Source organism: Poecilia reticulata, chromosome 19, assembly GCF_904066995.2.
Source record: "Poecilia reticulata chromosome 19, P_reticulata-male-v2, whole genome shotgun sequence".
Classification (NCBI taxonomy): Eukaryota; Metazoa; Chordata; class Actinopteri; order Cyprinodontiformes; family Poeciliidae; genus Poecilia; species Poecilia reticulata.
This window is the reverse complement of record NC_088848.1, coordinates 3,540,916-3,568,873: the sequence shown is the minus strand read 5'-3', so window position 1 is coordinate 3,568,873 and position 27,958 is coordinate 3,540,916. Positions and strand designations below refer to the sequence as shown.

Here is a 27,958-nt window from a genome sequence, read left to right as displayed (position 1 = left end):
AACACGCTTCAGAATTTATATTTGATTTATTAGCTTTGTGACACAAACACACCCAATAAGACAACTTCATCCTCCGAGAATCTCATTTTTAGTGGCGTAGTAGCATTTTAATCTTCACACAACAGTTTTGAGTGCAACAATTTTTTGCTCTAGCGGAAATATTTAAGAGCTGGAACATGATTCTTGAGCAGGCACTGAAAAAGTGAGATGCATTGTATAATTTGGTAAATAAAAATATTTAGAAACAATCCCCAATTTGAACACACAAACAGCACCAAGATATCTCAACCAACAAATACAACAAAACAAAGAAATGCAATGAAAAAAAGAACATTGTAGTAATAATAAAAAAGTTGATGTAAATATACTTTTTTGAATTATACTTGTATTACATATGAAAATATCTTATTACTTTATAATCTAACATTATTTTTTGTCATGGCAGTTTTATAGGTAATATAGCATCAATCATTTATATCTTGATATTTATTACAATAAAAGCAGTCTTCCTGCTGGTTTCTAAAGTTTAAATCTGAATGCTAAGCTAAACAATAATAGGAATGTTCTCAACTTTTTAGGAAATCTAAATTTTTATATATCCTGGCACTCGGTTACATTATTAAGAGGCATTAACGTAAGCTTCAATTATTATGGACATGACACTAAACATGTAGCCCAAATGGATATTTATCTTTTAATCTAGAGTCAGAATAGTGTAACTTTTATTAAAAACATATATATTTTTTTACATATTTGTTGTTGGTATGAGACAAATAATCTGTTACAAAAAACCCCATAAAAGATAAAAAAATTGAGTTCTACTGATTTCTCCCACTAGAAACAACCAATCAGAGCCAGGAGGCGGGTCTTAGAGCCGTCAATCACCCTTCATGTGGCTCTGCTCTTGCTCTCTGTTACCCTGCAGCTAGCATAGCATGTTGTGAAAGCTAAGGCTAGTTAACGTGGCAACCGCTAACAGTTTTCTTGTAATGATGAGCCGTTTCTCCGCCATTAGCACACTGAGCAGCAAGTACATGAGATTGACTGACAGCGCTAAGACCCTCCTCCTGTCCCCGATTAGTTGTTTTCTGTCTCAACTGACAGTTTTAATAAGTATGTAAAAAAAATGTTTTAAAATAAAAGTTACATGTTCCAGCTGTAGAGAGAGTTTTAGATTCATCTCTCATTCTATCATAATAAAAAAAATAAGATTCATCATTGTGAGAAGGCATTTATCTGAAGATAAAGTGCTAATTATTCACTGGACAATCTTTAATCCTACTTTAGCATTCGATCTGAGAGTGCATCTGTCTCCGCCTGGTGAGTGTGAGTCGGTGCATCTGCTGCATTTGCTGCATGCGGTCTCGTTGGCGCGCCAGGTTCTGCGGCATTGGGTAGCGCTGGCAGCCGCGCAGGTATCTGTACGGGATGCGGACGTGGCAGGCCGCCGCTCGGCAGCGCGGCTGAGGCAGGGGCGGCAGCAGCGTCCAGCGCTTTTTGTCGGCGCAGTAGCGGTACGCCTCCTTGCGGTACTGCTTGTCCAAGTTGTTGCTGTTCCTCCATCCTCCGATGATGAAGACATCCTCACCAAGGAAGCAGACGGCGGCTCCTTCCATCCCAAGCACCTCCGCTGGGAGGCTGCTGAGGATCTCCTCCGGGATGGTTCTGCTTACTTTCTGCTGAGCGGCCTCAAAAGTTGCCTTGTAACTTTTGGGGCAGCAGGAAGCGGTGTGGTAGAAGGTTGTGGATGAGACGGCCATTTGGAAGCTGCAGTAGCTGTCAATCAGAGGTAATGAGTGAACTTCCTGCCACCTGTGACTCTCTGTGTCGTAGCACATGGTCACGGTGCTCAGTCCGTCATCATGGTCGATGTCTTCAGGCGTCCTGGCCATCACATACACATATCGATCCTCTACAGTCACTGTTTTTACGTCTCTTAGGATCTTCGGCGCCGGCTCAAGGCTGAACCACTCATCTTCCTCCGGTTTATAAACTGTGACATCCTTAAAGCCTGGGCTGAAGTTACCGTGTCCCCCGATGCCGTAGAGGACATCCTTGACGCCCATTAGGCCGAATGAGTGCTTCCGCGTGGACAAGCTGCTGACATCCTCCCAGGTATTGAGGCTGGTGTTGTAGCGCTCCACCATCTTGGCAAAGCCAGGCTCCATGGAGCCCGCCACATAGACGTGGCCCTCGGTGGCCGCGATGGCGTGGCCGTCCAGGTGGTTGTGAATGTGCGGTAGATTGATCCAACGATCCTCTGCGACAAAGTAGCCAACACATTCGCTGAGGTACTCTCCGCCTTCTGAGACTCCACCTACCACCATGATCACGTCCATGTTCTGGCCGAGGCGCGGATGAATGGCCGCCATGTAGGAGGTACTCTGATCCAAGTTAGCCGACTTGAGGCCCTCCGAGCAAACTGCGTGAAACTCCAGAGCGTCCACCACCAGCTGCTGGCACTCTGCCCTGTTGGCCACTAAGGGCTCCTTTCTAACCACACGCGTTAAGTCGGTTGGAGGAATCTGCTTCAGCCTCACGAGCTTGAACAGCTCTTCAAAAAACCGCACCCGTTCCTCCGGGTCTTGGTGGACCCATTTCACGATCGCTTCAAACAGCTGCTGCTCTGAGTCCACGGTGATTTCCGAGTCCAACATCCAGTCTCGCACCAGATGAAACGGAAGAGTGTAGAACTCGTCGTTGGAAATGACTTTCTGGAAGTTTCTTCTGATCGTCTCGGCAGCTTCCAGAGCCAGCTGGTTCAGGCTGTACATGTGGGCCAAGCTGTGCACAGCTACGCAGTTGGAAAGATTCAGCTTCTTCACCAGGAACTCTGCACAGAAGCTCTTCAGCTGATCCAACAAGAACCTAAGAAGAAGAAGAAGTTAACACTTTAACTGTTTCAGTGGGTAACATTGGGTATGTTAGAATCTGGAGAATCTGCTATAAGTTTATCTAGAGAAACTACACATTACCTTAGATCAACATTTAGCATTAAATGTTTAATATTGGAGCAAGGCCACCTAAAGAAACTCCTGTTAGCTTACAAATCTAGAACAAACATAGAAAGTACAATCTACTTTATAGAATCAAACATGAAAAACCAACATCTAGCTTTATCAGAACAAGAATCCAGAGAAACCCCTACTAGTTTATAAATTATGGACTACTTATTGTTTGAACTGCCTTGTTGCTGAAAATGTGCTTTATAAATTAAAATTACATTACTTTAACTATATTGATGACAATTAATATTGTATATTGATAATTTTAATAATAGCACTTGACAAAATGCAGTGGTTGTTACTGGTTTCACAGCTGCTGACTGTTTATGATGTCTTATGTTTTCATCGTGTAAAACACTTAACTGCCTTTTTGCTGAAATGTGATATGCAAATAAACTTGACTGATTAATCAAGAGTTATTAATCTTTAACTAGAGTATATAAACTGCAGAAAACGCCATTATCCTGAAAGACATTAAGGCTTAATTACTGCTCAGTATTGCTTGTTTTTCCCCCTCAGCAGTTTGTAACCTTTATACTTCAGTTAACATTTAATCGCTTACTACACTATTTTTTAAAAATCCATTCAGATTAATTGTGAGCCTGAGCATTCTCTATATAAGACTGTCTTAGACAAATAATGTCTTTAGTCAGCGGCTTCTTGAAATTCGCTGTAATACAGACTGCTACAGGAGCTCTTTCCTGCCAACAACAATTTTATGAAGAATCTTGAATAATTTGAGTTACATTTAATTTTCCTTTGGGATCTATAAAGTATTTTTTAAATTGAATTTTTCCCTCCAGTCAACACAACTGGACAATAATCCCAAGAACAATCTGGTTTTGTAATGAATAAAGCAGCCTAGCATTAAGCTAACATTAAGGTTTCTTCTCAGTGGACTTTTGGATGCATTGACCTCCACTCTACTAATGGTCAAAGATGGCGGAATAATTCCGCAAAATGTCAAAAACTGAAGAATTTGAACTAATAAGAGTCACAACAGCATTTAATTTCACTTTGGGATCAATAAAGTATTTTTGAATAAAACAACAGTTACCTGTCAGCTAGTTCCAGCACATCGTGAACATTAGCGTTGGTCACCCGGACCTCTCCCGTGTACATGAAGTGTATGACCGCCTCCACGGTCTCCGGGTCGGGCCCCGCCGCGGAGCTCCACTCCGTCAGCTCCACTCTCCCGGTCTGCGACTCCGAGAACTGTCCGCCCAGCAGCAGCTCGAAATACTGCGAGGCCGCAGACAGGACCGTGCGGTGGGCAGGTAAGGTCAGGACCCCCTCCACGCCAGACTCGCCCCTGGAGCTGAACACCAGGGTCAGGTCGCAGAACAACCCCGCCTTCCTCTGCTCGTTCTGCCGGCGGGAGAGCTCCGAGCAGTAGGTCGGGCAGGTGAACACCTCGGCCTCCTCAGGTTCACCATCACCTGCGGACAGCGGCGCGGAGCCTCCGCCGCTGCAGCCGCCCTCCTCCGCCGCTGCTGCCATCCCGACGCAAAAACTCAAGGAAAGATGGAAACTCTTGGCTATCTTCGGTAGGAAATCATAGGTGTGCATAAAACAGGTCAGCAGGCATTCAGAGACTGTCATGCACACGTCGGGTTCAATCAGAGGCTTGATTGAGGAAAAACAACAACAACCCCTCACTTCCGTCTTCAAGAATATTCCAAATACAGCATATTATCCCCAGAAAGTCGACGGCAACCTCACAGATTCAAGCTTTACTTACAAAAGAGACTAACGTACCTTCCGCGAATACAGTAAAATTCAAGTCCTTGTCTATTTCCTGGAGGTAGCAAACCTTCAACACGTCCTAAATTCAGCGAAGTTTACCTTTCTGGATACACCGGTTTTGCGCATGCGTGTTGTTGCTGTGCTCCAACTGAAGGTGATGTGGACGTTCGTGTATTTTCAAAACGGCGCGGAGGAACAACACGGATTGTTATCACGATACATATTTATACAATTAAAAATACACTGCGCTCTGGCAAGAATCTCAATTTAATCATGTTAAATAGAAATAGTATTCTTAGCATTTATTTCTGCCTTATTTTATAGCACGTGTCAAACTCAAGGCCCGCGGGCCAAACCCGGTCCGTCGTAGCTTTTTATGTGACCTGCTAGATTCTAGATACTTAAGTATACTTAAATGTTATTTTATCAATCAAATCAGTAGTTTTTATCCGTTTACTGCCAAATTATATCAATCAGTCTTTCTTCAGAAATATTGTGGAAATTTCCACATAAATCAACAAATCCCTGCACTTTTTTGTGCCAATACATAATTGGGAGTTTTAGATTTTTCTCAGTTGTCAAAAACTTTACTTGTACTAAACAGATGCCTCAATCTTAATATCACATTGTAGGCCATGATCTGTGCACCCTTACAAATTTTTAAGAAAAATCTGAAAAGTGTGGCATGCATTTCCCTGAAACCCACCTTTGCAATGTTGTGACCTTCTTAAAATAATTTTAACCAAATGGGATTTTTGCATAAAAAATATCACCACCTCTTCTGTAATAAAATATTATAGGAGAGAAAAAAAGGCCATTATTTTAGAATATTTAAAAACGGACTCAATGTTGATAGCATTAAAAGTCAACTTTTAGAATAAGAGGAAAATCTACCCAAAAATAAAATGCATCAACAGTTTATTTTATTCACCAATTGTTCAAAACAAAAGTAAAAGAGATTGTGTGAAACTCAATTTCTTTTATACAAATAGACCTTTTGCTGGACGATAAATTGTTCGACATTTTTGCAATAAATGATAAAATTGGTCTCAAAATAATATTAATACAATGGTAACAGCAAAATAATAAAGCAAGAACACATTCTCAAAGATCAATAAACTTTAAATTCTAATGAACATTTAACACTGGAACAGGAAGACATATAAAATAAAAAAAATAAATAAAAATACATTTTGAAGTCTTTGTAAAGAAACTTGTCCTTCAAAAAAGGGTTAGTTGAGCAACAAAGTGCCAAACTTAAGACTTTTATCATCCAGTTTTTGGTCAAAAGAGGGAAAAAAAAGGAGAAATGATAAATCATGCCAATGAAAATGATTGAGTTTGTTTTAATTTACCATACGATTCATTGATTTATTGATTATCAACCCTTTACACACTCTAACATCTATTCTACCAACATAATTTTATTCAGAACATAAAACAATTCACCAGAGAAGAAGAAGAAGAGTTTAAAATAATTTCTTTATTATTGAACCACTAAGTGTCAGCATATTACAAAAACAAAGCATTTTTCACAGTTAAATAAAATAAGCAAAATAAAGACCGAACACAGCAGGCGTTACAGAATGTTGCAGGTTGGTCGGGACTTCTCAGCTGCATGTCGTCCACAAATAAGGCAAACTGCTTTCATATTCCCTCGCCTCAAACATTCACAGGGCTCACGAAGCGCTTTGTTCTCCTGGACGGTTCTACATGTCACCGTTTTGTTCTTCAGGTCCCGCAGCGCCGCTGAAGCGTCTGATTCACATCAGCATCCAACCGTTCGTGGACCGATCGGGGCTGTAAACGTGGTTTTTACTCCAGGAAAAGCTTCAACTCCTTAAATGTTCAGCTCCCTTACTTTATAATGATTCTTCACTTTTATAGACAGATGTTTTAATAAAAACATTTCACCAAAATTATCTTTGGTTTAATAGTGGTGATAAATCTGGAGAAGATTAAAAAAAAAAAAAAGAAAAAGAATTGCTAAGGTGCAGCGCTTAATAAAACCAAAAAGCTCACTTCGGCACTTGTTTAAAAAAAAAAAAAAAAGCCTGACGCAGAAAAACTAATTACAGTGAATGATGGTTAATGTGCATAAGAATTATAAAAAGCATTACTGTATTGCTGAGCTTGAACAGATTTTAACATTGGCTGCTGTTCATGCAATTTAACCATCCAGACTTTCCAGCCAGTTGGAAATACAATGTTTTAAATCAGCTCCCCAAAAACAGATCTCTCTGCTTTTCTACTTAATTTCAAAGTCTATTGATTTTTATTTTCGTGCCGTCCATTGGGTTGACCTTTTTCTCCCAAAAAAAGAAAAAAAAGAATAAGTTACATGTCTAAATTTGTTAAATATCCCAAAAAAACTAAATCTAAAAATATCCGTCTCCCCTTTTCCTTTTAAAAAGTAAAATGAAAATGCCTAAACAGATCCTTAATTGGTGCGTACCTCAACATTCCCTCCCCCAGCGGCAGCGGCGGCCGTTAACCGTAACGTTAATGGCTCCCCAACCCATCAACGTTTCTCCCAAACCGCCACGCCGGTCAGCGAGCGCCAGGATGAGATGTTCACATGGACATGTGTTCAGGAAGCACGTAGGAGATGTCGTCCCACGGGTGGCGGTACAGACCCTGCTTCAGCCTCTTCTGGTCCAGGTAATGCCCTAAAGAAGAGGAAGGTTTGAAGCTGGGTAGCGTTTTTTTTTAATCATCATTATTGAACGGGACTCACCAATGAAGCCCATACTACGGCCGAGAACGAAGATCCCATTCAGAGCGCCGATCTCCACAAATTCGTCCGCTTCGTCCCTGGAGCCGGTTTAACAATCAGGTGAGAAACGCAGGAATCGAAGTCAAATTTTATCCGTGTGGCAGATTTCAGCAACAAAACATCATAAAAACACAAAGTCAACAATTTAAACATCGACTTTTACCATCATTACACATCAGATTATTGATTGCTAACATTTTGTGATTAGTTTCCAAAAGCAACTCCAAGCTGGTGGGTTTTTAGTCTGGATTTAAAGGAACTCGGTGTTTCAGCTGTTTTGCAGTTTTCTAGAAGTTTGTTCCAGATTTGTGGTGCGTAGAAGCTGAATGCTGCTTCTCCATGTTTGGTTCTGGTTCTGGGAATGCAGAGCAGAACCAGAAGACCCGAGAGGTCTGGGAGGTTGCCATGACAACAGCAGATCTTTAATGTGTTGTGGTGCTAAGCCTTTAAAGTATTTATAAAGGTATTTTCCCCGAGCTACAGGAAAAAATGTGTGGAAAATCTGAATTTTTCCAACACATCCTGGTAGAAACATTTACAAAAAACATTTCACAGCAGGCGGGAAATTTATTTGGTTAGAATTAGTTTAATTTTAGAATACTACTTATGTTAAGTAATAAGGGCTGAAACAATATATCAAATTATTTTTGATAATCAGTTATTGGAAACTAATTTAGTGATCAATTAATCATTAATTGGAGAACATTTGCTGAAAGAACACACTCCAACCAAAACTACAAAAATAATAAAAACATTTTGCATTTAAGATAAAAAAAAAAAACCTTTGTAAATATGTTCTACCAAAAACTCTCAAGTGGCAGTTTTAGCTTCACCTGGTTCAAATTCTGTTACAACACAACAACAACAACAACAACAACTTGTCAAGCAGTTTTTGATGTCCTATTATCTGTTGGTTGGTACAAAAAAAATTAAAAATCACCCATTCACAGAAAGAAAGCAGGAACAGTTGTCTCAACTCAAGGGGACCTAGAGCCCCGCTTGCATCCGCTTCATTCACAAAATAACAGAAAAACTATCATTTAAGAAATCCAAAACAAAAACTGGGAAAATAAACCATTTTAAATAAACAAAAACCGATATAGGAAAACGTTCAGCCCAAAAGTCCAAATAAAGTCGGAAAAGCAATTTATAAAAACAAAAACCTGCACAAAAAGAACTAGTATTCCAAAAAAACATAACGAATTTGTGGAAAATAAAACCATCTATAGGAACAAAAACCTCCTCCAGTAAACAAAAACACTCAGGGCTTAAACCTTAAAAACCCTTTAAAACATACAGAAAAAAAAACTTAGTGGAAGAAAAAAAACAACCTTTAAAACAAAAACAAACCCTACTTCAGGAGGAAAAATTAAAAAAAACTTAACTACTTCCAAATCTAAAAGAGAACTAAAACTTAACAGATAAAACTCAAACCATTAAAACTAAAAACCTCCCTTAAGTAATAAAACGGAACTTAAATCTTTTACTTAATTCCTCTTCAAACAACAACAAAAAACAAACTTACCCAACCCACTAGAATTAAGTGAAAAACTACATTCCTCCTCTACCTATACTTCTCCCCCCACTCTTTTTCTTCACCCCTCCATTCCTGCCTCCCCTCTCTCCCCCAAGACTTTTCTCCTCCCCCACTTTCCCTCCCCCTCCTAATCTTTAACCTTACCCTAACCTCACCTAAACCTAACCTTTCCTCCCCCACCACCATCACTCTACATTCTCCGCCCCCCCCCCTCGTTTTCTTTCCTTCCACTTCCCATTTCCTCCTCCTTTGGATTATGAACACCAACATAACAATTCACTACAAGCTGAGCCCAGCTCAGATGAAGCAACTGCACCCCCCGGAATATGCCAGCCATATTCTACGCAGCCCACACAGCACATACAAACCAAAAGGTGGCGCCCTGGAGCACACCACAAGCACCATACACCAGCCATAAAAGATAGTCCCTGTTGCCCAAGGTGGCTCTTGATCTCGAGTGAGACTGCATACCCTTTGGGGTACCTAACGGGGCTGAGGACCATTCGTGGGGAGCCCGCAGCCTCAAAGAGTGAATCACCAACCTTACACTGTATTGCCATCAAGTCAACCAGAAAGTGTTGAGTTTTTCCCACATGTTGGTGTTAAAAGCATTTTCTTTTTTTAGCTGAAAATATATTATTCGCTAATAAAATGATCAAACATTCACTGAAGGAATCCCATGTTGGTACAATTTAGGCACTAAAATGTGTATTTTCCTATTTAAAAAGAAACTGAATAATTGTTTTGTTCCATCTTTTAATGTTTTACTAATGCCATATAAAAAAAGGCTTAAATGGTTAAATGAAAATGTGCAAATTATTTTTCATAAAAACATAATCCTTTATTAAAATAATTAGTATTTGCAGCCATATAAGTAATAAAAATGTAAAAAGAGAAATATGTGACAAATATGAGACATGTAACAATTTAAGAAAAAACAAAATAAATCTTGCAGATGAGCCTGTGTTCAGATTAGAAACCTGCAGCTACACATTCTGTTCCTCTGATGGAAAAATGTTGCATTTGTTTACTGCAGTCACTCCTGAAGGGTCGGCATCCTGCATGTTTAAAACACCACAACTAAGAGATCGTTCATTTGCAGAACCTCTGCAGAATTTTGTGTCGCTTGATTTGCATTTCCATTTGAAGCGGCTGCATTTGAGCAGAGACGCTGTTAAAAACCGAAGGGCACGTTCCCCTGAGGACTGGAGTTTGATTTCTGGTTCGATCAGGATCGTATCGTATCGTCTCACCGTGTGAAGCCTCCACAGGTTCTGAGCAGGTCCACAAAGGAAACGCCAATAAAACCGTCGACATTCAGGATCAAGTTGGGTTTCTAGAAGAAAAAGAAGAGTCATTTATTTACGGCAGTTTTTATTGGTTCAAAAAGAATAAAAGCGATACAGTTTGTACATCAGTAGAAATCCGATATAAACTTTTCAATCAATGCTAAACTGAGCATTTTAAGTTAATTTAGGACATGACTTTTTCTTGATTTTATTTTATACAAAACAAGAATACATTCTCCTTCAATAGATCTCAGCATCAAAATGTCAATTAAACCAAATGAGACGTATATTTATTCCTGAAGTACCTTGGAAGTAGTGATCTTCTCCACCTCTAGTGCGTAGTCGAGCAGCTGGGTCGACGGGAAGTGCTGCTTCACAAAGTCCTTCAGTATCTGGACTCGCATGTCCGGATTGTTGACCTGAAAACAAAATGAACTGCATTCAGTTTTCCGTTTGAAACAGTCGCTTCGATTCATCAAAATTACCATTGATACCGTCTGTCACGATTAATTCTGCTGGGCGACAAACTGTTCCACAAGTTACTACGATAAATGATAATTTTAAGTGATATAATGTAAGGTTTCCCCCAGAAAACCTGCTAAGCCCAGCGGGTGGATGCCAGAGCAGTCATTCCTCATTTTTTATCTCATTTTTGAGAGAAAAAATGTTTAAAATTGACAGGAAATTTCAAAATATCACCTGATAATTATGTGTTATTGGAAGATTGGGAGAGCAACACCTGAACACCAACTATAAAGTCTTAAAAAAATGAAAACATTTTAAAAAGACTTAAAAAAAAGAAGTTAAACACTTAGCCTGGTGGGAGCAGAAGTAAAGCCTGGTGACCCGCCAGGCTTATATTACACTGAGGGAAACCTTGATAGTGGCAATGGCAAAAACACAAGAACACATTCTGAAAGATCAGTAAACTTTAAATTGTAATAAGCATTTCACACTGGAGCTGGAAGACATTTTAAATATCCAAAGTAAATAAACAAAACGACAAATAAAATGAATTTTGAAGTCTTTGTAAACAAAATTGTCCTTAAAAAAAAGGCTACATGAGACTAAAAAGAAAGTGAAGAGTTTTATCACCCAGTTTTTGGTAGAAAGAGAGAAAAAAAGAGATAAATGATAAATCATGCCAATGGAAATTGAGCTTGTTTTAATTTATAATGCAATTAATTGATTTATTGATTATTGTGACAGACGTAGCTAGTAGTCATAATCAAGAGCGCTGTTGAAAACAGGAAGTGCTTACCGATTTGACCCTGTGGCCGATGCCCATGATCAGCTTCCCGTCTTTCTTCATCTTGTTGACGAACTCCATGGGCAGCATGCCGCTGTCGAACGCCTTGCTGAACTGCTTTGCTGCTGCATCCAGAGCGCCTCCAAAACGATCCCCCTGACCACAGAGATAGATTTTATTTTAGCAGAAAATTTCAGAACTTAATGCTCTTACAAGCAAAACACAAAATGTAAATGAAATTTTACAAAAACTGTCTGGAATTTTTCAACTGTTTTAGGGTAATTGTGATGCGCTGGATCCAAAAATCACATTGGTTTTGCACAATCAGGTCAACTTTCTGAACTGAGCTACATATTAGTTTGGGATGCCGTCATGTTGGACTCTAGAGAGATTTCCCTGCTGCTGCTGAGCATATGAGGCGTTCGAAGAAACGGAAGTTCATGCACTTAATTTTACGCAATGAAGACGCAACATTCAGCTTACATGTACTTACCCTTATGAGTGTTCATTACAGAAATCCAAGTTTGTAACATTTAATTAACCCTTCTAGGCTGAATGTGTTGGCGACAATCCAGCCAAATTTGCAGTACGGTAAACCCGCCTCACGTTGCGCTATCTGAAATATTCCAACAGTTTCTGAAAGGGGAGACGTTGCGCTTTCCAGCCGATATCGGGTTATTACGGTAATTTCACTCCCGCTGTAGCAGGAAGTGAAATTAATCTGAGGGGAACTCTTAATAGATGGTAAATTGTGAAAATAATTTGCTAAATATTGAAAGTTCCAGTTGTTATGGATAAATGGGCAAATATATATTTAGTCACAGGACATTTAAGGAACTCTGTACAATTAAAATAAGCAAAAATATCCAGGCGGAGATTTGAAACTTGGGTCATAAAGGGTTTTAATACACTCCGTTAGAAAACAATTTCCTTTCTCCTAAAACCTTTTTTGGATGAGAAATATCAACAGAAATGAACTGATGTCGTCACAAAAGATCGGATTTTTCTAAATCAAATTAGAATAAAAACCTGACCGAGAAAAATTTATGTCATTTTTGGATTCAGCCAAAAATGACATTATGCAAAAACAAAACAAAAAAACCCAGACAATTTACAAAACCAATTTTTTTTTTGTGACCCAGTGTGATAAACAAAGGGATATTTCTGACACATTTTAAGTTGAAATATTTCAGTAATTGTTGGAGATTATGCGAGATGTTACTGACGATGGTGAGCAGCCCAGACGTGAGGCTGGAGATGAGGTCTTTGCCGGCGCGAGCGCAGACGATGGTGTTGTGAGCGCCGGAGACGGCGGGTCCGTGGTCAGCCGTCACCATCAGGCACATCTCGATGAACTGACAGGCGTAGCGCGGCAGCCTGAACACAAACAGCTTTAAATGATCACATCTCCACTCCGTCCAAACCAGTTCTCAGTAAATCTGACATGATAATAAATTTGCAGGATGATAAATTGTCCCAGTAGTTATTGCGAATGACAATATTTAAATAATTTTCAATTAATATATTGAGAACGGCATAAAGTACGCTCTCAAATACCAATAACACGTAATCTTGTGCAGAACACTTAACCCTAGGGTTGGGCATTTACTGTATCGTTTATTATAATAAACTTATAAGAATTTTGTTTAGATGTTTCCTTACTGGGCTGAAAACTATTTGCAAATAGAAAATCATATGATGGAGAGACAAAATTAAACATTTGTTGATTTTTTGCTCTGCCAGTTTTTCTTTTTGGATTTATTTAAGGCTAAAGAGTGTTGCTTGTATCCGTTTCCAACAAAAGGGAAAATAGTAAAGCAGTTTTAGATGTTCTTTTTTTTTTTTTGCTTAAAAAAACAACAACTAAAAATCAGAATAAAATATTAGTTTCAAAATTACAGATTTCTTGTTGTGGACGTATCAAAATGTGAAAAGAACCTCAATTTATTGCCACAATAAATTACAATTAATGATGTTTAAAACACTCCAGTTTTACCCTTTTCTCCACCATTTGTTTAATAAAAGCGTCAATAAATCTGAAAATGGAGTACTGCACAGTTTAGTAATACAAATCACACTTATTTATGACTGGCGTCCTAAAAAATGCGTTTCAAACGGGCCGTATTTGTGTTTTTGGGGCTATAACTGCTGTGACACACAGCAACAGTCACACAGTTGCATAAACAAAGAAGTAAATTGTTCCAATTGTCACTTTTATCACAATACTACCACAAAATATCATAATAAAACTTTAAGTTGCTCAGACCCACTTAACACTGGAACTGGTTGATGTTTTAAATAACCGAAGACAGACGGCAACCAAAACCAATAAATGAAACCATTTGCAGCTGAAACCATAAACAAAATGGATTATGATGAAATTATGAGCTCATCCCAACTTATGTGATTAATTCCCTGCTCAGTCTATTTTTTGAGCCATTTTTAAGATATAAATTCACAAAAACAAAAGAAACTGGTGGGTGGAGAAAACACGGCTGCATGCTAGGTGAGGCAAACCAGCTAAACTGAAGACGAATGGGAAGGGCACATTTTATAACCTCAGGTAAACAGGCAGGTGAGGCCATGATGGCTGTCGAGTGGGCGGGGCTAAACTGGGAGACATAAAACCGACTGGGGCAAAACGAGAAAGCAGGAAAAACTGGAATCAGAACACAAGCTGTTCATTTAATATTAATATCCAATCAGCACAGGATCAAGTCTGGAATATTTCTCCTGAAAAGCCCCTCCATGGAGCAAATGCCAGACTTTTGGGACTCTGTTCTGGGAACAAACCAGGAAAAATAAAAGACAAACGTCACTTTTTCTGTCGGTTTTCATGACACCAACCTGCGCTGGAACCAGAGCAGGCCCAGAACTCCTCCGATGCCCATCTCCTCCTTGAACACCTCCGTGATGGCCATGCCGGCGTAGATGAGCTCCTGGCCTCGCTCGTCACAGATGCTCGTCATGAAGGAGGCTGGCTTACGGATCAGGCCCAACTCCTGGTTTAAAAAAAGGTATAAAAGAAGCATTCCAACACTTTGCACTGGTAAATTCTTGAGCTTACTCATTATCAAAGTGCTGAAGGTTTCTCACCCGAGCCCAGGAGTAGTCCATGGGTACAGTTGGAGGAGGGACTTCCTGTGCAGGAACGATTGTGCCCTTGGCCACCAGATCATCATAAACGCTCCTGTTCCATTGCATACAGTTAGTAAAAGCCCAAAAAACAAAGTGCTGTTAAAATGATTAATTCCTTACTTGATCACGTTGCCCAGCTCATCGAAGCTATTCGGTACGTACGCGCCGGCGTCCCTCAGAGCCTGGTTCTTGGCCACTGCCGTCTCCGACGCCTGGTGGGCACAAGCTCCCGCATGGCCGAACTGAACCTGCAGGTGGCAGCATCACCTGGTGAACCCAGTTTTCACTCCAAAGCCACCTTATTTGCAAATACGGTTAAAACTTACCTCTGAAGCAAACATGGTGGCACATGTTCCGATACACCAGCACACGACGGGTTTAGTTATTACGTTGTCTTTGATGCCCTGGCAGATTTTGTACTCATCTGTGCCTCCAATCTAAGAAACGGAGGAAGATTATAGAAATGAGAGGCTGCCGCAAACAATCAAATCAACACGAGGAACTACTGGAGTGACTCCCACCTCTCCCAGTACCACGATCATCTTAATCCCTGGAGTGTCCTGGTAGCGCAGGACATGGTCCATGAAGGTAGTGCCTGGATATCTGGACAGCAAAAAATATTTAGTTCCACCTCAAGTTTCAATTGTCACTTTTAAAGGGCACCCATTATTAAAAATTCACATTTTTATACGTCCATTTGGGTCTCAACTGCTTCTACAAAACCTCTGGAATATAAAGTTGCAAATTAGTAGCCACTGCTCCTCACCTAGCAACCCTAGTCCGTTACCTAGCAACCCCAGTCCGTTACCTAGCAACGTCAGAAGAGTTCCATAACAGACACATTTTTTTTTTTTTAAGACTGCAAAAACTCAAAATCTTACCAAGTATTTTTGGTCTTGTTTCTAGTGCAAATATCTCAGCAAACTTGAAATAAGCTAAACCTCATTTATAAGTAACTTTTCAGCAACTTATAGAAGCTTGTTGCAAGTAAACAATTCCTTAATATTGATGAAAAAGTTCTTGTTCCATTGGCAGATTATTTAATTATAACAAAACATTTATCCCCATGTTATAAGTTAATTTATCTACCAATAGAACTTTTTAAAAAAAATCAATACTAAGGAATTATTTACTTCAAACAAGCCTTTATATCTTCCTGAAAAGTTTCTTTTAAATTAGTTTGTCTTACTTTAAGTGTACTAAGATATCTGCACTAGAAACTTGACCAAAATTACTTGGTAAGATTTCGTGTTTTTGCAGTGTAGACCTCTCTTAACTTGTTCAAGGATAATTTAAAAGAAGGTGCCTGTACCTGTCTCCTCCGATGGCTACGCCTTCATAAACGCCATCTGTAGTGAGGGAGATGATGTTGTTCAGCTCGTTGGACATGCCTCCAGAGCGAGACACGTACGCCACGCTCCCAGGGCGGTACAGTTTGGATGCTAGGATGTTGTCCAACATGCCGCCCGTGTTGCCGATCTTAAAACAACCCGGCTTGATCCCACCAACCTGGGGTTCACAATGCAACATAGCAACTCAATCAGGGTTTCTCAGAGTTTAAATAGCTTAAATTTGAGACCTTTTGGAGAACCCAGGTTAGAAAATCTGCTTTTATTTAAGACTAAAAATGATTTTACACAGTTCTAGACCCTGTTTGGTTTTTAACTGGCATGTTTGGCGAGTTTAAGCTCTGTACCGTGGCAGGACCGATGATGGTTACGCCTTTCTCGTCTGCGATCTTTGTCAACTTCCTGGTCTGAGCTTCTGGGATGCCCTCAGCTATGATGGCGATGGTGTGAACCTGAAAACATCCCAGACAAACGTTAGATTGATGCACATTTGTCTGAATATTCGGTTACTCACAGCTTCTCACGGTACCTGTGGGTACTGCATGGCCTCCAGCGTGCTGTCGTACGCTGAACGCAGGGAAGCGAAGCTGATCATGACGTCCACCTCGGGGTGCTTTTTCATGGCGTCGGCCATGTTCTTGTAGACAGGCACCAGGATCTCCTTGTGGCCCCAATAGAACTTCTGTTTGTGATCGCCACTGAAATACAAAACGGTTTTCACTTCAATAAAGTTTGCAACTCTTTGCTAAGCATTTCTAATTGAAATTTAATGCTGTTGGTTATTATACTTTGTTGATTTGAGTTGATAAAATAAAGTTAATCACACAATTAGGATACCAGCTTAAGATACTTTCTGTAGAGCAAATCTGTCCTGGTGTCATCTTTTCTACATGGTATGTCCAAAATGCAAAAACAGGACATGATTTTAAAAAAAAGAAGAAAGAAGTATTGTTAAAATAAAATTACATCTTCAAGTTGAAATGGTTTTTAGTTCAACTGCGGTGATTCATTCTGAGTTTGCCGTGTCAGATTGTAAAGTTTTCCACCCCACTGCAAAAGTACAAAATCTTACCAAGTATTTTGGTCAAGTTTATAGTCTTAGTGCTCTTGAAATAAGATAAAACGAGCTCCTATGTCTTCCTAAAAAGTTACTTGCAAGTTAATTGTAAGTAAATATTTCATTAATATTAATGAAAAAATACTATTCGCATTCGAGAAAAACACTAGTTCCATTGGCAGATTATTTCACTTATAACAAGCGATTTTTCCAAGTAAATTTTTTTGCCAAAGAAACTAGCGCTTTTTCACCAATATGAAGGAATTATTTACATAAAACAAGACTCCATTTCTTGCTAAACAGTTACTTGTTTTATTATAAACTGGAGCATGCTGGGAAACCCACGTGAAAGGGTAAACGATGGCAGCCACGGAGGGTTGGTCTCGGGAACACACGTAGTCAAAATCCAGCATGCCCTGCACGGCGCGCGTCTGCATGCCCCAGACGATGGCCTTGGTGCGACTGCTGAACAGCGTGGTTGCTTTGGCTTGTAGGAGAAAAGAAATAAAATAAACATTCAAACTGTTATTTTAAAAAGGAGCAAAGCCAGTTATAAAAGGACGGGAGTCGAGGTAAGTTGGGAAAACTGCAGCGATGGGAACGTCAACAAGCAGAACATGAGGGATCTCAGTCTGAGGACAAACGTGGAGGAGGTGGGAGAAAAACACCGCACCAACACAGCAAACCACTTCAAAAAGTAATTTCACACCCAAAGCCATCTTCAAAATGGAATTTGTATCAACCGCCAGACATTCTTAACTCAATCATTTATGTAGCAAATACAACAAAACACAGCTACTTTCACACTGCAGCCTGAAGTGACCCAATTCCAGTTTTTTTTCCAAATCGGATTTTTTTTGTGCCGTGATCGTTTATACTTACAAATATAGGCGACTTGTATGTGATCTCCAGTGTGAACTGCAAACGACCTGAAAGTGTCCTGCATGTGCAGTAGAGTGCGCAATGACGTCAGCGTGCTCAGGGTTTTGCCAACCGCCATAAAGAAGAAGGAATGCTCAGTATTTGAGGAAGTAAACATGGATGCTAACGGTGGAGCTTAGCTTACGATTCTAAAGTTGTTGTCCGACCGGAGCAGCATATTATCATCAACATGCTGACTTCATTATATACGGACTATAATGAAGACTATAATCCTCATTATAGTCCGCCATTGTTGTTTTTCTTCCCGCTTGTGGCGCTCGTTGAGTGTTAATGACGTTGAGGTCGGATCAATGCGACCTGGACATTCAGGTTCAGGTCATATTTGAATCGGATATCCAAGTGATCCGTGTCGCATTCGAAAAGAATCCGACCTGTGTTGTTCAGACTGTCATGAAAAGATCAGATACAGGTCGCATTACGGCAAAGAAAACAAAAAAAAAGAAGTCGTAATTGGGTCACTTCGGCTGCAGTGTGAACGTGGCCTTATTCACACCTTTCCTGGGATTCATTAGAGACGCCACAATCATAAATGAGCAATATTGTTAAATTACATTTTCTCCCCTCAGACATTTCTACCCCTTTTCTGCATCAGTGCAGGTGAATTCGCTCCGTCAGCAACTCGGCCCCCTTGGAGGGCTGGAGCCGAGTTAGCAGGGAACCAGACGGTTCTCAGAGCTTACATTTCATTTGTTCTGGTAGAATCAGTTTCATCTCCTCTCAAACAGACATCTTTACCATCTTAAAGCTCCTTGGGTAAATAATTGAACGTACAATGGTAGCATTTTAAGGAACAAATTAATCATTTTCCTCCTCCGTTACGTTTCAAAGCTTGTTCAAATCACTGGATTATGTCTTAATTTACATAATTATATTATATTTTGTCAAAGTACCTCTGGGAAATTTATATAATTTGCAAACTTATCAAATTAATTTGCAGTTGTGAAGAAGCAGAGTGAGCTAAATAATGCTTTGCCGCTCTAAAGCACAAATAAAACACCGTTTCATGCTGCCACCATTCATTAAAAAGGTTTAAAAACATTCAACCAGACAGAACCGTAAAAATGTAAATATGAGAGGCTCAGGAGAACTTTCAATACTCTGAGACATATCCAAGGTGTTATTTTTATCTTCATGTCATATTAGTGTTCAATAAACTGCATTATATAACTGTGCCGTTTGAAAAGTATGACTACACATCCAGTTGGTTCAGATCCTCTCACTATTATGATGAAGGTTATAAGTAATTAGTTATATATCAATCTTTTTTTAATTCCAGGGCAAAATTCTAAAAAAATTTCAAGTATTAATCAAAAACTGGTGCAAAAGTTTAAATTTGTTGCTTTTCAGAAACTAAAATCCATTGAATTTGTTTATGTCCTCTTCAAACACCCAATTTCAGAAAATGTTATTTTTAAATCAACAAAAAAAAGTGGCTAAACTAATAATTTTTAATTATATCATAAGCTTGCTGATGACAGTTAATGTGTGTTTAAAGTAAAACCTGCAGAGGAACTTTTGTCATAAATTCAGTAAGGGTGTATAATAGTCGTACGCATAATTTTGACAATGTTCACAATAAATTCAAACTTAAGCACTCAAGTTTTTGTTTTTCTGTTTTACATGAATCAAGTCTATTTCAATGCATCTTAAAAAGCTCCACAATTGGCATTAAAATGTCCATGATCGAACGCATACAACATGCAGCAATAAAAAATAATCAGTCTCCAGATTCTTTACCTTCTTTATATCTGATCTTTAAGAAGTTAGATAGATAAAAGTGTTTATAGATTTTTCATAATGCCTGACTAGTGGGGGATACTGTCTCAAAGCTGCAGTACGTTTAAAAAAAATGAAAAATACATAGGGTGATTGACAGCGTTAAGACCCGCCTCCTGGCTCTGATTGGTTGCTACTAGCTGGCACTCAGAACAGGTAGATGAGCTTGATTTTTTCCACAGATTAAACTGTCAACATAGTGACAGTATCAACAAATATTTTTTTATAGAAGTTACATACTGCTTCTTTAAAGAAACCACATCCTGTTTTCTGCACTAATTCGGTCAACTTTCTTTTATAGTTTCTAAAATGATTCCCTAAGCATTAAAAACTCAATCATTAAACTTTAATCTGTGGAGGAGTGTGTTATTTTTTTCACATTCAAGTTAAACCTAAGGTCAGTTTAAGGATAAAGAGAAAGCAAGGGGGCAAATGAAGGTTAACAAAAGGGTTGGGGGGCTGGAGGTTTCTCACATCCATCCATACCTCCACTGCAGACCGAAGAAGCTTGAGCTTCTGCAACACCACAGGGACAGAAATAATGACAATAAAAACAAAGAAAGAAAAACAAAAAGAATTGAGTCTGGCTTTACTGCACTCATTAACACTCCTAAAATGCAGTGGGAACTGCGTCATGTTTGCAAGCACACCCTTTAAAAGCACAGCAGAGGAAAGAGTGTGCAAAGCTCAGCTGCTACAGGCCATGCCTCTCTGCTGCTGCAAGGAGCAACATCTAAAAGATTCAATTAAAAAACTAGATCTACTGGCTGGCATCAAATATAACTAGCAACTTTTCTGAACCTTAATAGTAAAATGAGGCGATTTTAACAAGTAGGGGTACCACTGTGTAAATGTGAAGCCTAAAAATGCAGCCGATCGCAGTGAGAGCATGGCACACCTCTAACTTACCTTTCCAACCATCTGTGACCACATTCTTCAGAGGCCACAGTAAAGAATGAAGAGATTCTTAGAGAAACAAGCATGGAAGAGCATAAATGAGGACAGTTGGAGCAGCAAAACCAAGAAAAAGGGTAACAATACAAAAACAGTTTGCAGGGATAAAGGAGCAAAGGTAAAAAAAAAAATAAATGGGGAGGGGAAAAAAGCGAGATAAATTACAGACAACTACCTATAAGTGATTAATATGTGGGACTGGTTCAGCCATAAATACCTGGTGGAAGGCCTGCTTTTGACTTTTTGGGCGGGGTGACGTCATTTGTAGTTTTGGGTTCAGAGAACGAAGCCGTTCTTGATGAAGCCGGAGTCTGAGAGAGAGCAGGGAGGAACGATTTAATGGAACCAGAATGAAAAGAGCAGCGCAACACCAGAGTCTTAAGAAAAGTTTAGCCAGTTGCACTCAGATTGTACCGACTGCTTCATTTTAAACCTGAGTAAATGATGCACTACATTTTGGCAACTCATTTTAAACAGTTTGCACAATAAACAAATAAAAAGTTTACTGTGTAAAGTTTCCTCATGGTGTAATGCAACATAAAAGAAAGATCGCTTAATATGTAACAAGTCTGTTCTTGTTTGGACAAAGTAAAGCTGCACAAACTGGTTTCAAGGATGATACATGTCAAAGATTAAACCTGCATGACTGGATTCAGAAAATCTTGTAAATACCAGAGTTTAATACCATCAAGTAGATTTTTGATAACCTTTTCTCTCAAAAACAGCTCACCGGTAAACTGCGTTACTACATAAATATAATAAATAAATTAGAGATGGACAAGACTTTTAGACTGAACTCATGTCGTTTTTGTACTGTACGGGATTTTATGTCTAATGCTCATTTTGCAAGGTCCAAAAATGTTTTAAAAAGTGGCAAAACTGCATAACCTCACAGTGAAACAGAGACTCCATTTGGTGCTGCTTTATGCTCAAACAGCTTTCATTTTTCAGATGGATGAAAAGCAGCTGAAGCGATCGTCATTAAACTTTATGACATCCAAAGCAATGCAAACCTTTAAACTAACAACCTTGAAGGGCAAGCCGAGTTATCAGAGTCAAAGTGAAACATAAAGCAACAAGAAAGCAGGAGGAAAACATGAATTTCTGAATATTAGCTGAATGTTTGGAATCAGCCATAGCTTGATGATTTTTTTCTAAATATGCAGCTCTGGAAAAAATTAAGAGACCACCTGAAACGATCAGTTTCTCTGATTTTACTCTTTATAGACACATTTTTGAGTAAAATGAACACTGTTATTTTATTCTATGAACTACTGACAATATGTCTCTGAAATACCAAGCAAAAATGTAGTATTTATTTGGTTAAAATAAGGAAAAAGATGCAGAGCTTCCAGACCTCAAACAATGCAAAGAAAACAAGAAGTTCATATTCATTTAGAAACAACAATACTAATGTTTTAACTCAAGAGTTCAGAATCAATATTTGGTGGAAAAACCAGGAGGTTTTAATGCGGTTCAATGCAGTGATCTCTTCATTTTTTCCAGAGCTGCATGTTTGAGAGGTGAAAAAAGTTAGCATTAGCAAACCATCACTGTAAATACCTAAAGACATCATGGCGAAATGTTAAGTCTCTTAATTTTTGTCCACAGCTGTATATTGTATAATGCTAATTTCGTCAACTTTTATACAGACTAACAATTAATAAAAGCCATTTAATTAATAACCGACCAATAGGAAGCTATGGAGAGGAAGTGAACCTACCATGGGGCTGCTGTTGGCGTTGAGGAGAAAGTTGGCGGTGTGGACGGCGACTGGAGGCAGGTTGGGGATCGGCCGGTGACCCAGAGCCATGCCGACGATGGCCGTCATGTGAGTCTCAGTTCCAAACACATAAATAGGAATACCTGTGGTCTTCCCTTTAAAAAAAAAACAACAAACAAAGAAACGATACGTTTTCAGGTCATCAGTAATCAGAACCACTAAAGATAAACACATGGATGAGTTTCTCTAGATCTCCCTGAGACATTCGTCCTTTTAACCCTGGAAATGTTCTTCAGGTGATAGAAGGCCGACTTTGTAAACGTCTTCATGTGACTCTGAAGGTTCGGGTCAGAGTTCATCACTACACACCTGATTGCTGGTTTCAATCTTTGAGAATGTATGCAGAATTTCACTCACCTACTTCCCCCATCACCCTCAGGCCTTCCTGGTAGTTGGGCCCGCCACGCCGCACAAATATGCTGACCTCGTGCTCCTTTAGGGGACCTTGGTAGTCTTTAATGGCCCTGACGATGCCCTGAGGGAGGAAGAAGTGAAAGCAGTTCAATCTATAAAGACATTAAACCTCTTCAAGAACAGTAAACTCAGATTTCAATATAAACTGTTAAGATTTTGTTTGATGAACCACAGAAAGTAGCACATCATTTTCATTAAAGAATTAAAAATCAAATGCAAAATACATCAACACTTCTGATGAAAAACTGAACAAGCTCAAGAGGTCTTGTTTACCAAAATGGCTGATGCTGCTGGAAAATATTTCATACAAGTTGCACATCTCTTTAGGCCATAAACTGTCACAGTAATAATTGTTTTGGAATATTTTCAAGTAGTGCAATGTTCGGCCTCTCACAGAGCAACGTCTTTAATTTTATAAACACCACTTTACACTGAAACGTGAAGATATTTTAAATATCCAAAGCACAACAGCCAAAATAATAAATAAATAAAAACCAAACAACTGGAACTATAAATAAAATGTATTACGATTTCTCTAAACAAAATTAAAAAAAAAAAGAAATTAAATTATTGAGCTCTTTTATTTATCATGCAATTAATTTATTAATTGCTTATTGCGACAGACTTAACTTCTCTAATTTGGCAAATATGATATTTCTTAAGAGATAAAACTGCAGTTTTCTTCTGTTTAAAAGGGAAAATGACAGAAGATCCAAGATCTAAGAGTGATTGATATAACCAACTCTGTTAACATGTTTTACCTTGAATGTAGCTGCGACGTTGGTGAAGTTTGCAATACTTCCTCCTATGATCAGCACTTTCCCTGCAGGGAGAAAAATAAATTAAAAACTAAGATGTTTTTGATGTAATCTGACACCTAAAATGCAGAGAGCAAAGCAACATCCACTCTCTGAATATTGACATCTCAGGAAAACAATTATTTAAAAAGAAAGTTTTTCCCCACTTATCAATTATAAATATCTGGGTTATCCAAAACAGGTTGATTTCCCTAAAGCCGTTTCAACTCTAGCACTTTTTTTTACTTTACTTAGAAAACCAGCTAAAGTTTCATCTGTGTTTACCTTCAACATGTTTCTCTCGAGTCATCAGAGACAGGATGGTTTTTGCATAGTCGTAGGTCTGCTGTTCACTCGGCGCACCGGAGTACTCGCCATAGTTGGCCAGCTCATCCACGCCACCCAAGTCGCATATTGTGTCGCTAAAAATAAAGAAAACATTCAGTTGCGGATCAACAGATGATAAAAACGTGAAGGGGCTGCAGGAATTGTAAACAAATCTCATTCGAGCCTGAGATGCTTTCAAATTTCAAGCCAGAAAGAGGACGGACAAAATGTGAAATATGTAAAACTATGTGCAGTTTTACCAGAAAAATAAAGAAGCTCATAAAGTGACTGAGCTACCTGTAGACCACAGAGGCACCTCCTCCAGCCACCATGGTCCAGATCCTGCCTCGAGGGTTCAACAGGGTCAACTTCAGACTGGCTCCACTCTTTGCATCCAGATCTGCGACGTAGGCTTCCTGAAATTATTTTTAAAAAGTCAGTAAAGATGGAGACATTTACTGAGAAACATTTGTTACATTTTCAGAACTGTAGTTCACATTCACGCTGCACCGAGTCAAACGACCCAAACTGAAAAACATGTTTCCCCCCCGTCGCCTGTGGGGGCGCTGCACCAAGAACTACTGAAGGAATCGACACAAAACCTCTGAAGAAGACGAGCCCCACTTCCTTCTTCACAACATGTAAACAAAAACGGAGAGGTGTCGGATTTTAGCGGTTGTAGGATTCCTCCATTGGTATACATTACTGGTTTGGACATCCTGTTAGCCGCCAACGTTAGCGACGCTCCTGCAGGCGCCATTACTGCGAGTCACTGAATCATGTCCGCAAAACCAGACTGTTCCACTGCGGGATGAGCAGGAATCCGTCACAAAAATGATCGTAGCGCCTTTATTTATTATCCAATTTCTATAAAATATGGCTTAAATTAAAGCTGAGAATATTGCCGATGTTTGTAAGTATTCTCCCTTGATATAAACCTATAAACAGTTTGGTTTTTGTCAAGATGCAAGAAAGGACCAAGCAAATTGCTCCTTTATATTGGCCAGTAGTTTATTACATAATTGCCGCTGTTAAAATTAGTTTGTCAAAATGTGACAAACCATGACTCACTTTATGAAACATGTCATCCTATTTGATGACTGTTCAAACAAACGAGGCAATTAATCCAGTTTTTGTAATTTATTAAAGGTTTTTTTTTTTTTAAATTACAGCAGCTGCAGTGCGCCACAGCAAAGAGGAAATAAGTTAACAGGTAAAGCAACTTTAAATCATTTATATTCGCTCTCCGCGTCGCACGCAGACCAGTTGCCATGAAAACCGACAACATCTCCGTTAACCCGCAGAGCAGAGAGTAAATATATTCCGCTTGCATTCACACTGCCTTCAAACCGCATCACAGTTCACTTCAATCGGACCGAGACAGAGGTTCCTAGGCGGATCAGAGTTAGCCGTTTTTGGTCCGCATTAGAATTCAAATTTGCATTCACACTCCCAAAAAACAGATCAGACTTCCCAGACAAACAAATTAGAGTAGGGCTGCACCGATTCCAGTTTTCTGTAATCGCCAATTACTGATCTTTTAAAAAGCTTAACCTGCCGATTTTGGCTGTTAAATTTTTTTGTTGTTGTCCAAAATGTTGCTCATTATAGCAAGAAAGTTGTTGAGTTGGCAACAGTGGGGTCATTATTGTTACTTATAAACTTGCAGACATAAATTAGTGGGCCAGTCTGTCAGTCAAACCTTCCTTACTGGAGAGCAAAAGAGGACAGTGGTTGATTCTTAGACCTTTGCAGAGGTGGATAAGATCAGTGGATAAGATCGGCTTCATATGTAAAAATTGGCTGATCATCGATCTCCCAAAAGTAAGGAAATCGGCTGGCCGATAAACTGATGCACCCCTAAATTAGAGGCTGATTAAAGCGGACTAGATCGGGCTGGTGTGAATGCACCCTAAATCTTACTAGTGTCTGTAAAATAAAAAAGTCTCCTCAGAAGATGAATAAACAAATAAGCACCCGATACCTCGGTAGTCATTAATAGTTAAAACGATGAAAGTGAAGCAAAGGTAGGAACCTGAGGAGGATAGCTGAGCTCACCTCTGGGTATGCTTCTCTGCCGAACGGAGGAGGAAACTCCACGTCACCCCACTTCGACTTGCAGATAAAATCGGCTGTAGCGTCAATTTTGGCTGCCATGTCGAGGACATACACTCCGTCCTTTGTGACGACTGGTTAGGGAAGTGAAATTACAATTTTTTTTTTTACATTCTGGCCACCAATTGTCACAAAAAAAATGTGATTTACTCAATCTAAATAAGATAATACAACGTTTACCAAGAGGGTTGATCTCAAGGTAGGTGAAGTAGAGGTCCTCATACAGGTTGAAGAGCCCCACAATAAAACTGGCCAGCACACTTTGAGAGAGAGAGAAAAAAGATAAAAATCAAAAGAAATGGGTAGGAGTGAAAGGTTTTGGTAGTATGTGAAACTTAAAGAGAACACCATTGACCATAAATCTCCTGTTTATAAGAGATAAAGATATTTTAAAGATGTTTGGTTGAATCTACCACTGAAGGTCAAACCCAACAGGAAAGAAGAGCTGCAGTGAAGGCTGGGAATCTCCGTATTTACTGGATGTAAAGGTTATCTTGACATTTGAGTGTTTTTTTTTCCTTTTTCTTTTTTTTTCCCCTACACCAGAACATTCACGGGGAACAGCTCCTCTTTTTAAAGCGTCTCAAAAGCAAAAGATTACAAAGAAAGACAGGAAGGAAATGGGTGAGGTGTCAAATTTATTTTCAGCTGTGAACCGTTTAGAAATAACCCGTGAACTCCTTCAGCACTGGTCTAAAAACCAACAAAACACAAATTTCGGTATTGCTGGCATTCCATATTTACTCCCCAGAAGAGAAAGTGTAAATATTGACACAAATACTTGTCCGTACTCTTTCTTGTCGTCGGGAACGTGTGTGAGGAGCTGCTCTTTGACTTGGGCGTCGCTCGGTTTGTCGTCCACGGCGACGGTCAGCCTCTGGGCCTTGGCGTCCACGTCACCCACCTCCACTCCGCCTTCGTGGTAGAAAAGTACGTGGTCGCCCTCACGCGTGGCGTAGATGCAAACGTAAAACTCCTCATCCTGAACGGGTTAAAACACGTGAGCAAACGAACACGTCACACCGTGTTTGGACAGGATATGATGGAGCAAGTCAAGATGAACATCAGCTTTCAACTCTGTTTGTTCATCTCAGGAGATCTGTGAGTAATTGTTAATCCTGACTCAGCGGTCGCTTTAACTGTTCCATATTTAACTGGTCTTTATTTTTTAAAGTTAACGGAAAAATCTGAAGCTCGTCCATCATTTTGACAGTTTGCAGTTCACTCCCCTGGCTCTGCAGACGCACGGGACACTTTAAACTTTAAGCATAGAGAGCATCGCGCTGAGAAAACTAAATCAGTCAATACCAAAAAGCATCTCTTCTGAATACCATCTGCAACAGAAGCTGAACTAAATGCATCTTGTTGACGCTGGATAGTTACGGGCAAGACGCTTTGGAGCGAGTCTGGTTAAAAAGCCCATTTCAGACTTTGGCTTAAGTGGCAAGTTTAACAATCCTACAGTACAGAGCAGAGAAAACGCTACATTGTCTTTATTTACAGCTTAAAAGGAGAAGTAGACAGTTGTTAAAAAAAATAAAGTAATGAGTTAGACTGTAATAAACGATCACAGCTTTGATCGAGCTGCGGAGATAAAATCCTGTCAGATTTGCGCTCGACTTATCCTGCACCAAAACGAAAATCAAAATGGAGCCGGGAGAAGTTATGCTGCTTTTTCAAATGGAGCGCTAAAAACGAAAGCAG

The 27,958-nt window shown here is 39.4% G+C and overlaps 2 protein-coding genes across 6 annotated transcripts in view; both read right to left on the bottom strand.

Moving 5' to 3' along the window:
- Positions 1–7: 7 nt before the first annotated feature.
- klhl11 (kelch-like family member 11) lies at positions 8–5,465 on the bottom strand. Of its 2 annotated transcripts, XM_008436640.3 has the most exons (3): positions 4,764–5,465; positions 4,063–4,547; positions 8–2,868 (listed from the first exon to the last, which is right to left on the bottom strand). In XM_008436640.3, exons 2-3 carry the CDS (start codon positions 4,503–4,505, stop codon positions 1,284–1,286), a joined length of 2,028 nt encoding a protein of 675 aa, XP_008434862.1. In that variant the 5' UTR covers positions 4,506–4,547; positions 4,764–5,465; the 3' UTR covers positions 8–1,283. The 2 variants fall into 2 exon arrangements, with proteins under 2 accessions (XP_008434862.1, XP_008434860.1); XM_008436638.3 differs by having other exon boundaries at positions 4,063–5,463.
- Positions 5,466–6,214: 749 nt separating this feature from the next.
- Positions 6,215–27,958, bottom strand: part of aclyb (ATP citrate lyase b) — a 27,962-nt gene continuing 6,218 nt past the window's right edge. The window contains exons 5-30 of one of the 4 annotated variants that reach the window (XM_008436634.3): positions 27,046–27,236; positions 26,435–26,514; positions 26,198–26,328; positions 24,437–24,555; positions 24,098–24,234; positions 23,777–23,838; positions 22,959–23,076; positions 22,542–22,696; positions 21,036–21,129; positions 20,774–20,830; positions 20,351–20,380; positions 17,492–17,633; positions 16,619–16,787; positions 16,437–16,541; positions 16,053–16,249; positions 15,262–15,343; positions 15,067–15,177; positions 14,861–14,988; positions 14,699–14,792; positions 14,450–14,604; positions 12,829–12,979; positions 11,615–11,758; positions 10,659–10,772; positions 10,318–10,400; positions 7,489–7,565; positions 6,215–7,420 (exon numbers count right to left, since the gene is read on the bottom strand). In XM_008436634.3, the coding sequence (XP_008434856.1) occupies positions 7,326–7,420; positions 7,489–7,565; positions 10,318–10,400; positions 10,659–10,772; positions 11,615–11,758; positions 12,829–12,979; positions 14,450–14,604; positions 14,699–14,792; positions 14,861–14,988; positions 15,067–15,177; positions 15,262–15,343; positions 16,053–16,249; positions 16,437–16,541; positions 16,619–16,787; positions 17,492–17,633; positions 20,351–20,380; positions 20,774–20,830; positions 21,036–21,129; positions 22,542–22,696; positions 22,959–23,076; positions 23,777–23,838; positions 24,098–24,234; positions 24,437–24,555; positions 26,198–26,328; positions 26,435–26,514; positions 27,046–27,236 (3,021 nt within the window). In that variant the 3' untranslated portion in view covers positions 6,215–7,325. The remainder of the gene's footprint in view (positions 7,421–7,488; positions 7,566–10,317; positions 10,401–10,658; positions 10,773–11,614; positions 11,759–12,828; positions 12,980–14,449; positions 14,605–14,698; positions 14,793–14,860; positions 14,989–15,066; positions 15,178–15,261; positions 15,344–16,052; positions 16,250–16,436; positions 16,542–16,618; positions 16,788–17,491; positions 17,634–20,350; positions 20,381–20,773; positions 20,831–21,035; positions 21,130–22,541; positions 22,697–22,958; positions 23,077–23,776; positions 23,839–24,097; positions 24,235–24,436; positions 24,556–26,197; positions 26,329–26,434; positions 26,515–27,045; positions 27,237–27,958) is intronic. The other 3 variants (XM_008436635.3, XM_008436636.3, XM_008436637.3) reach the window with 3 other exon arrangements.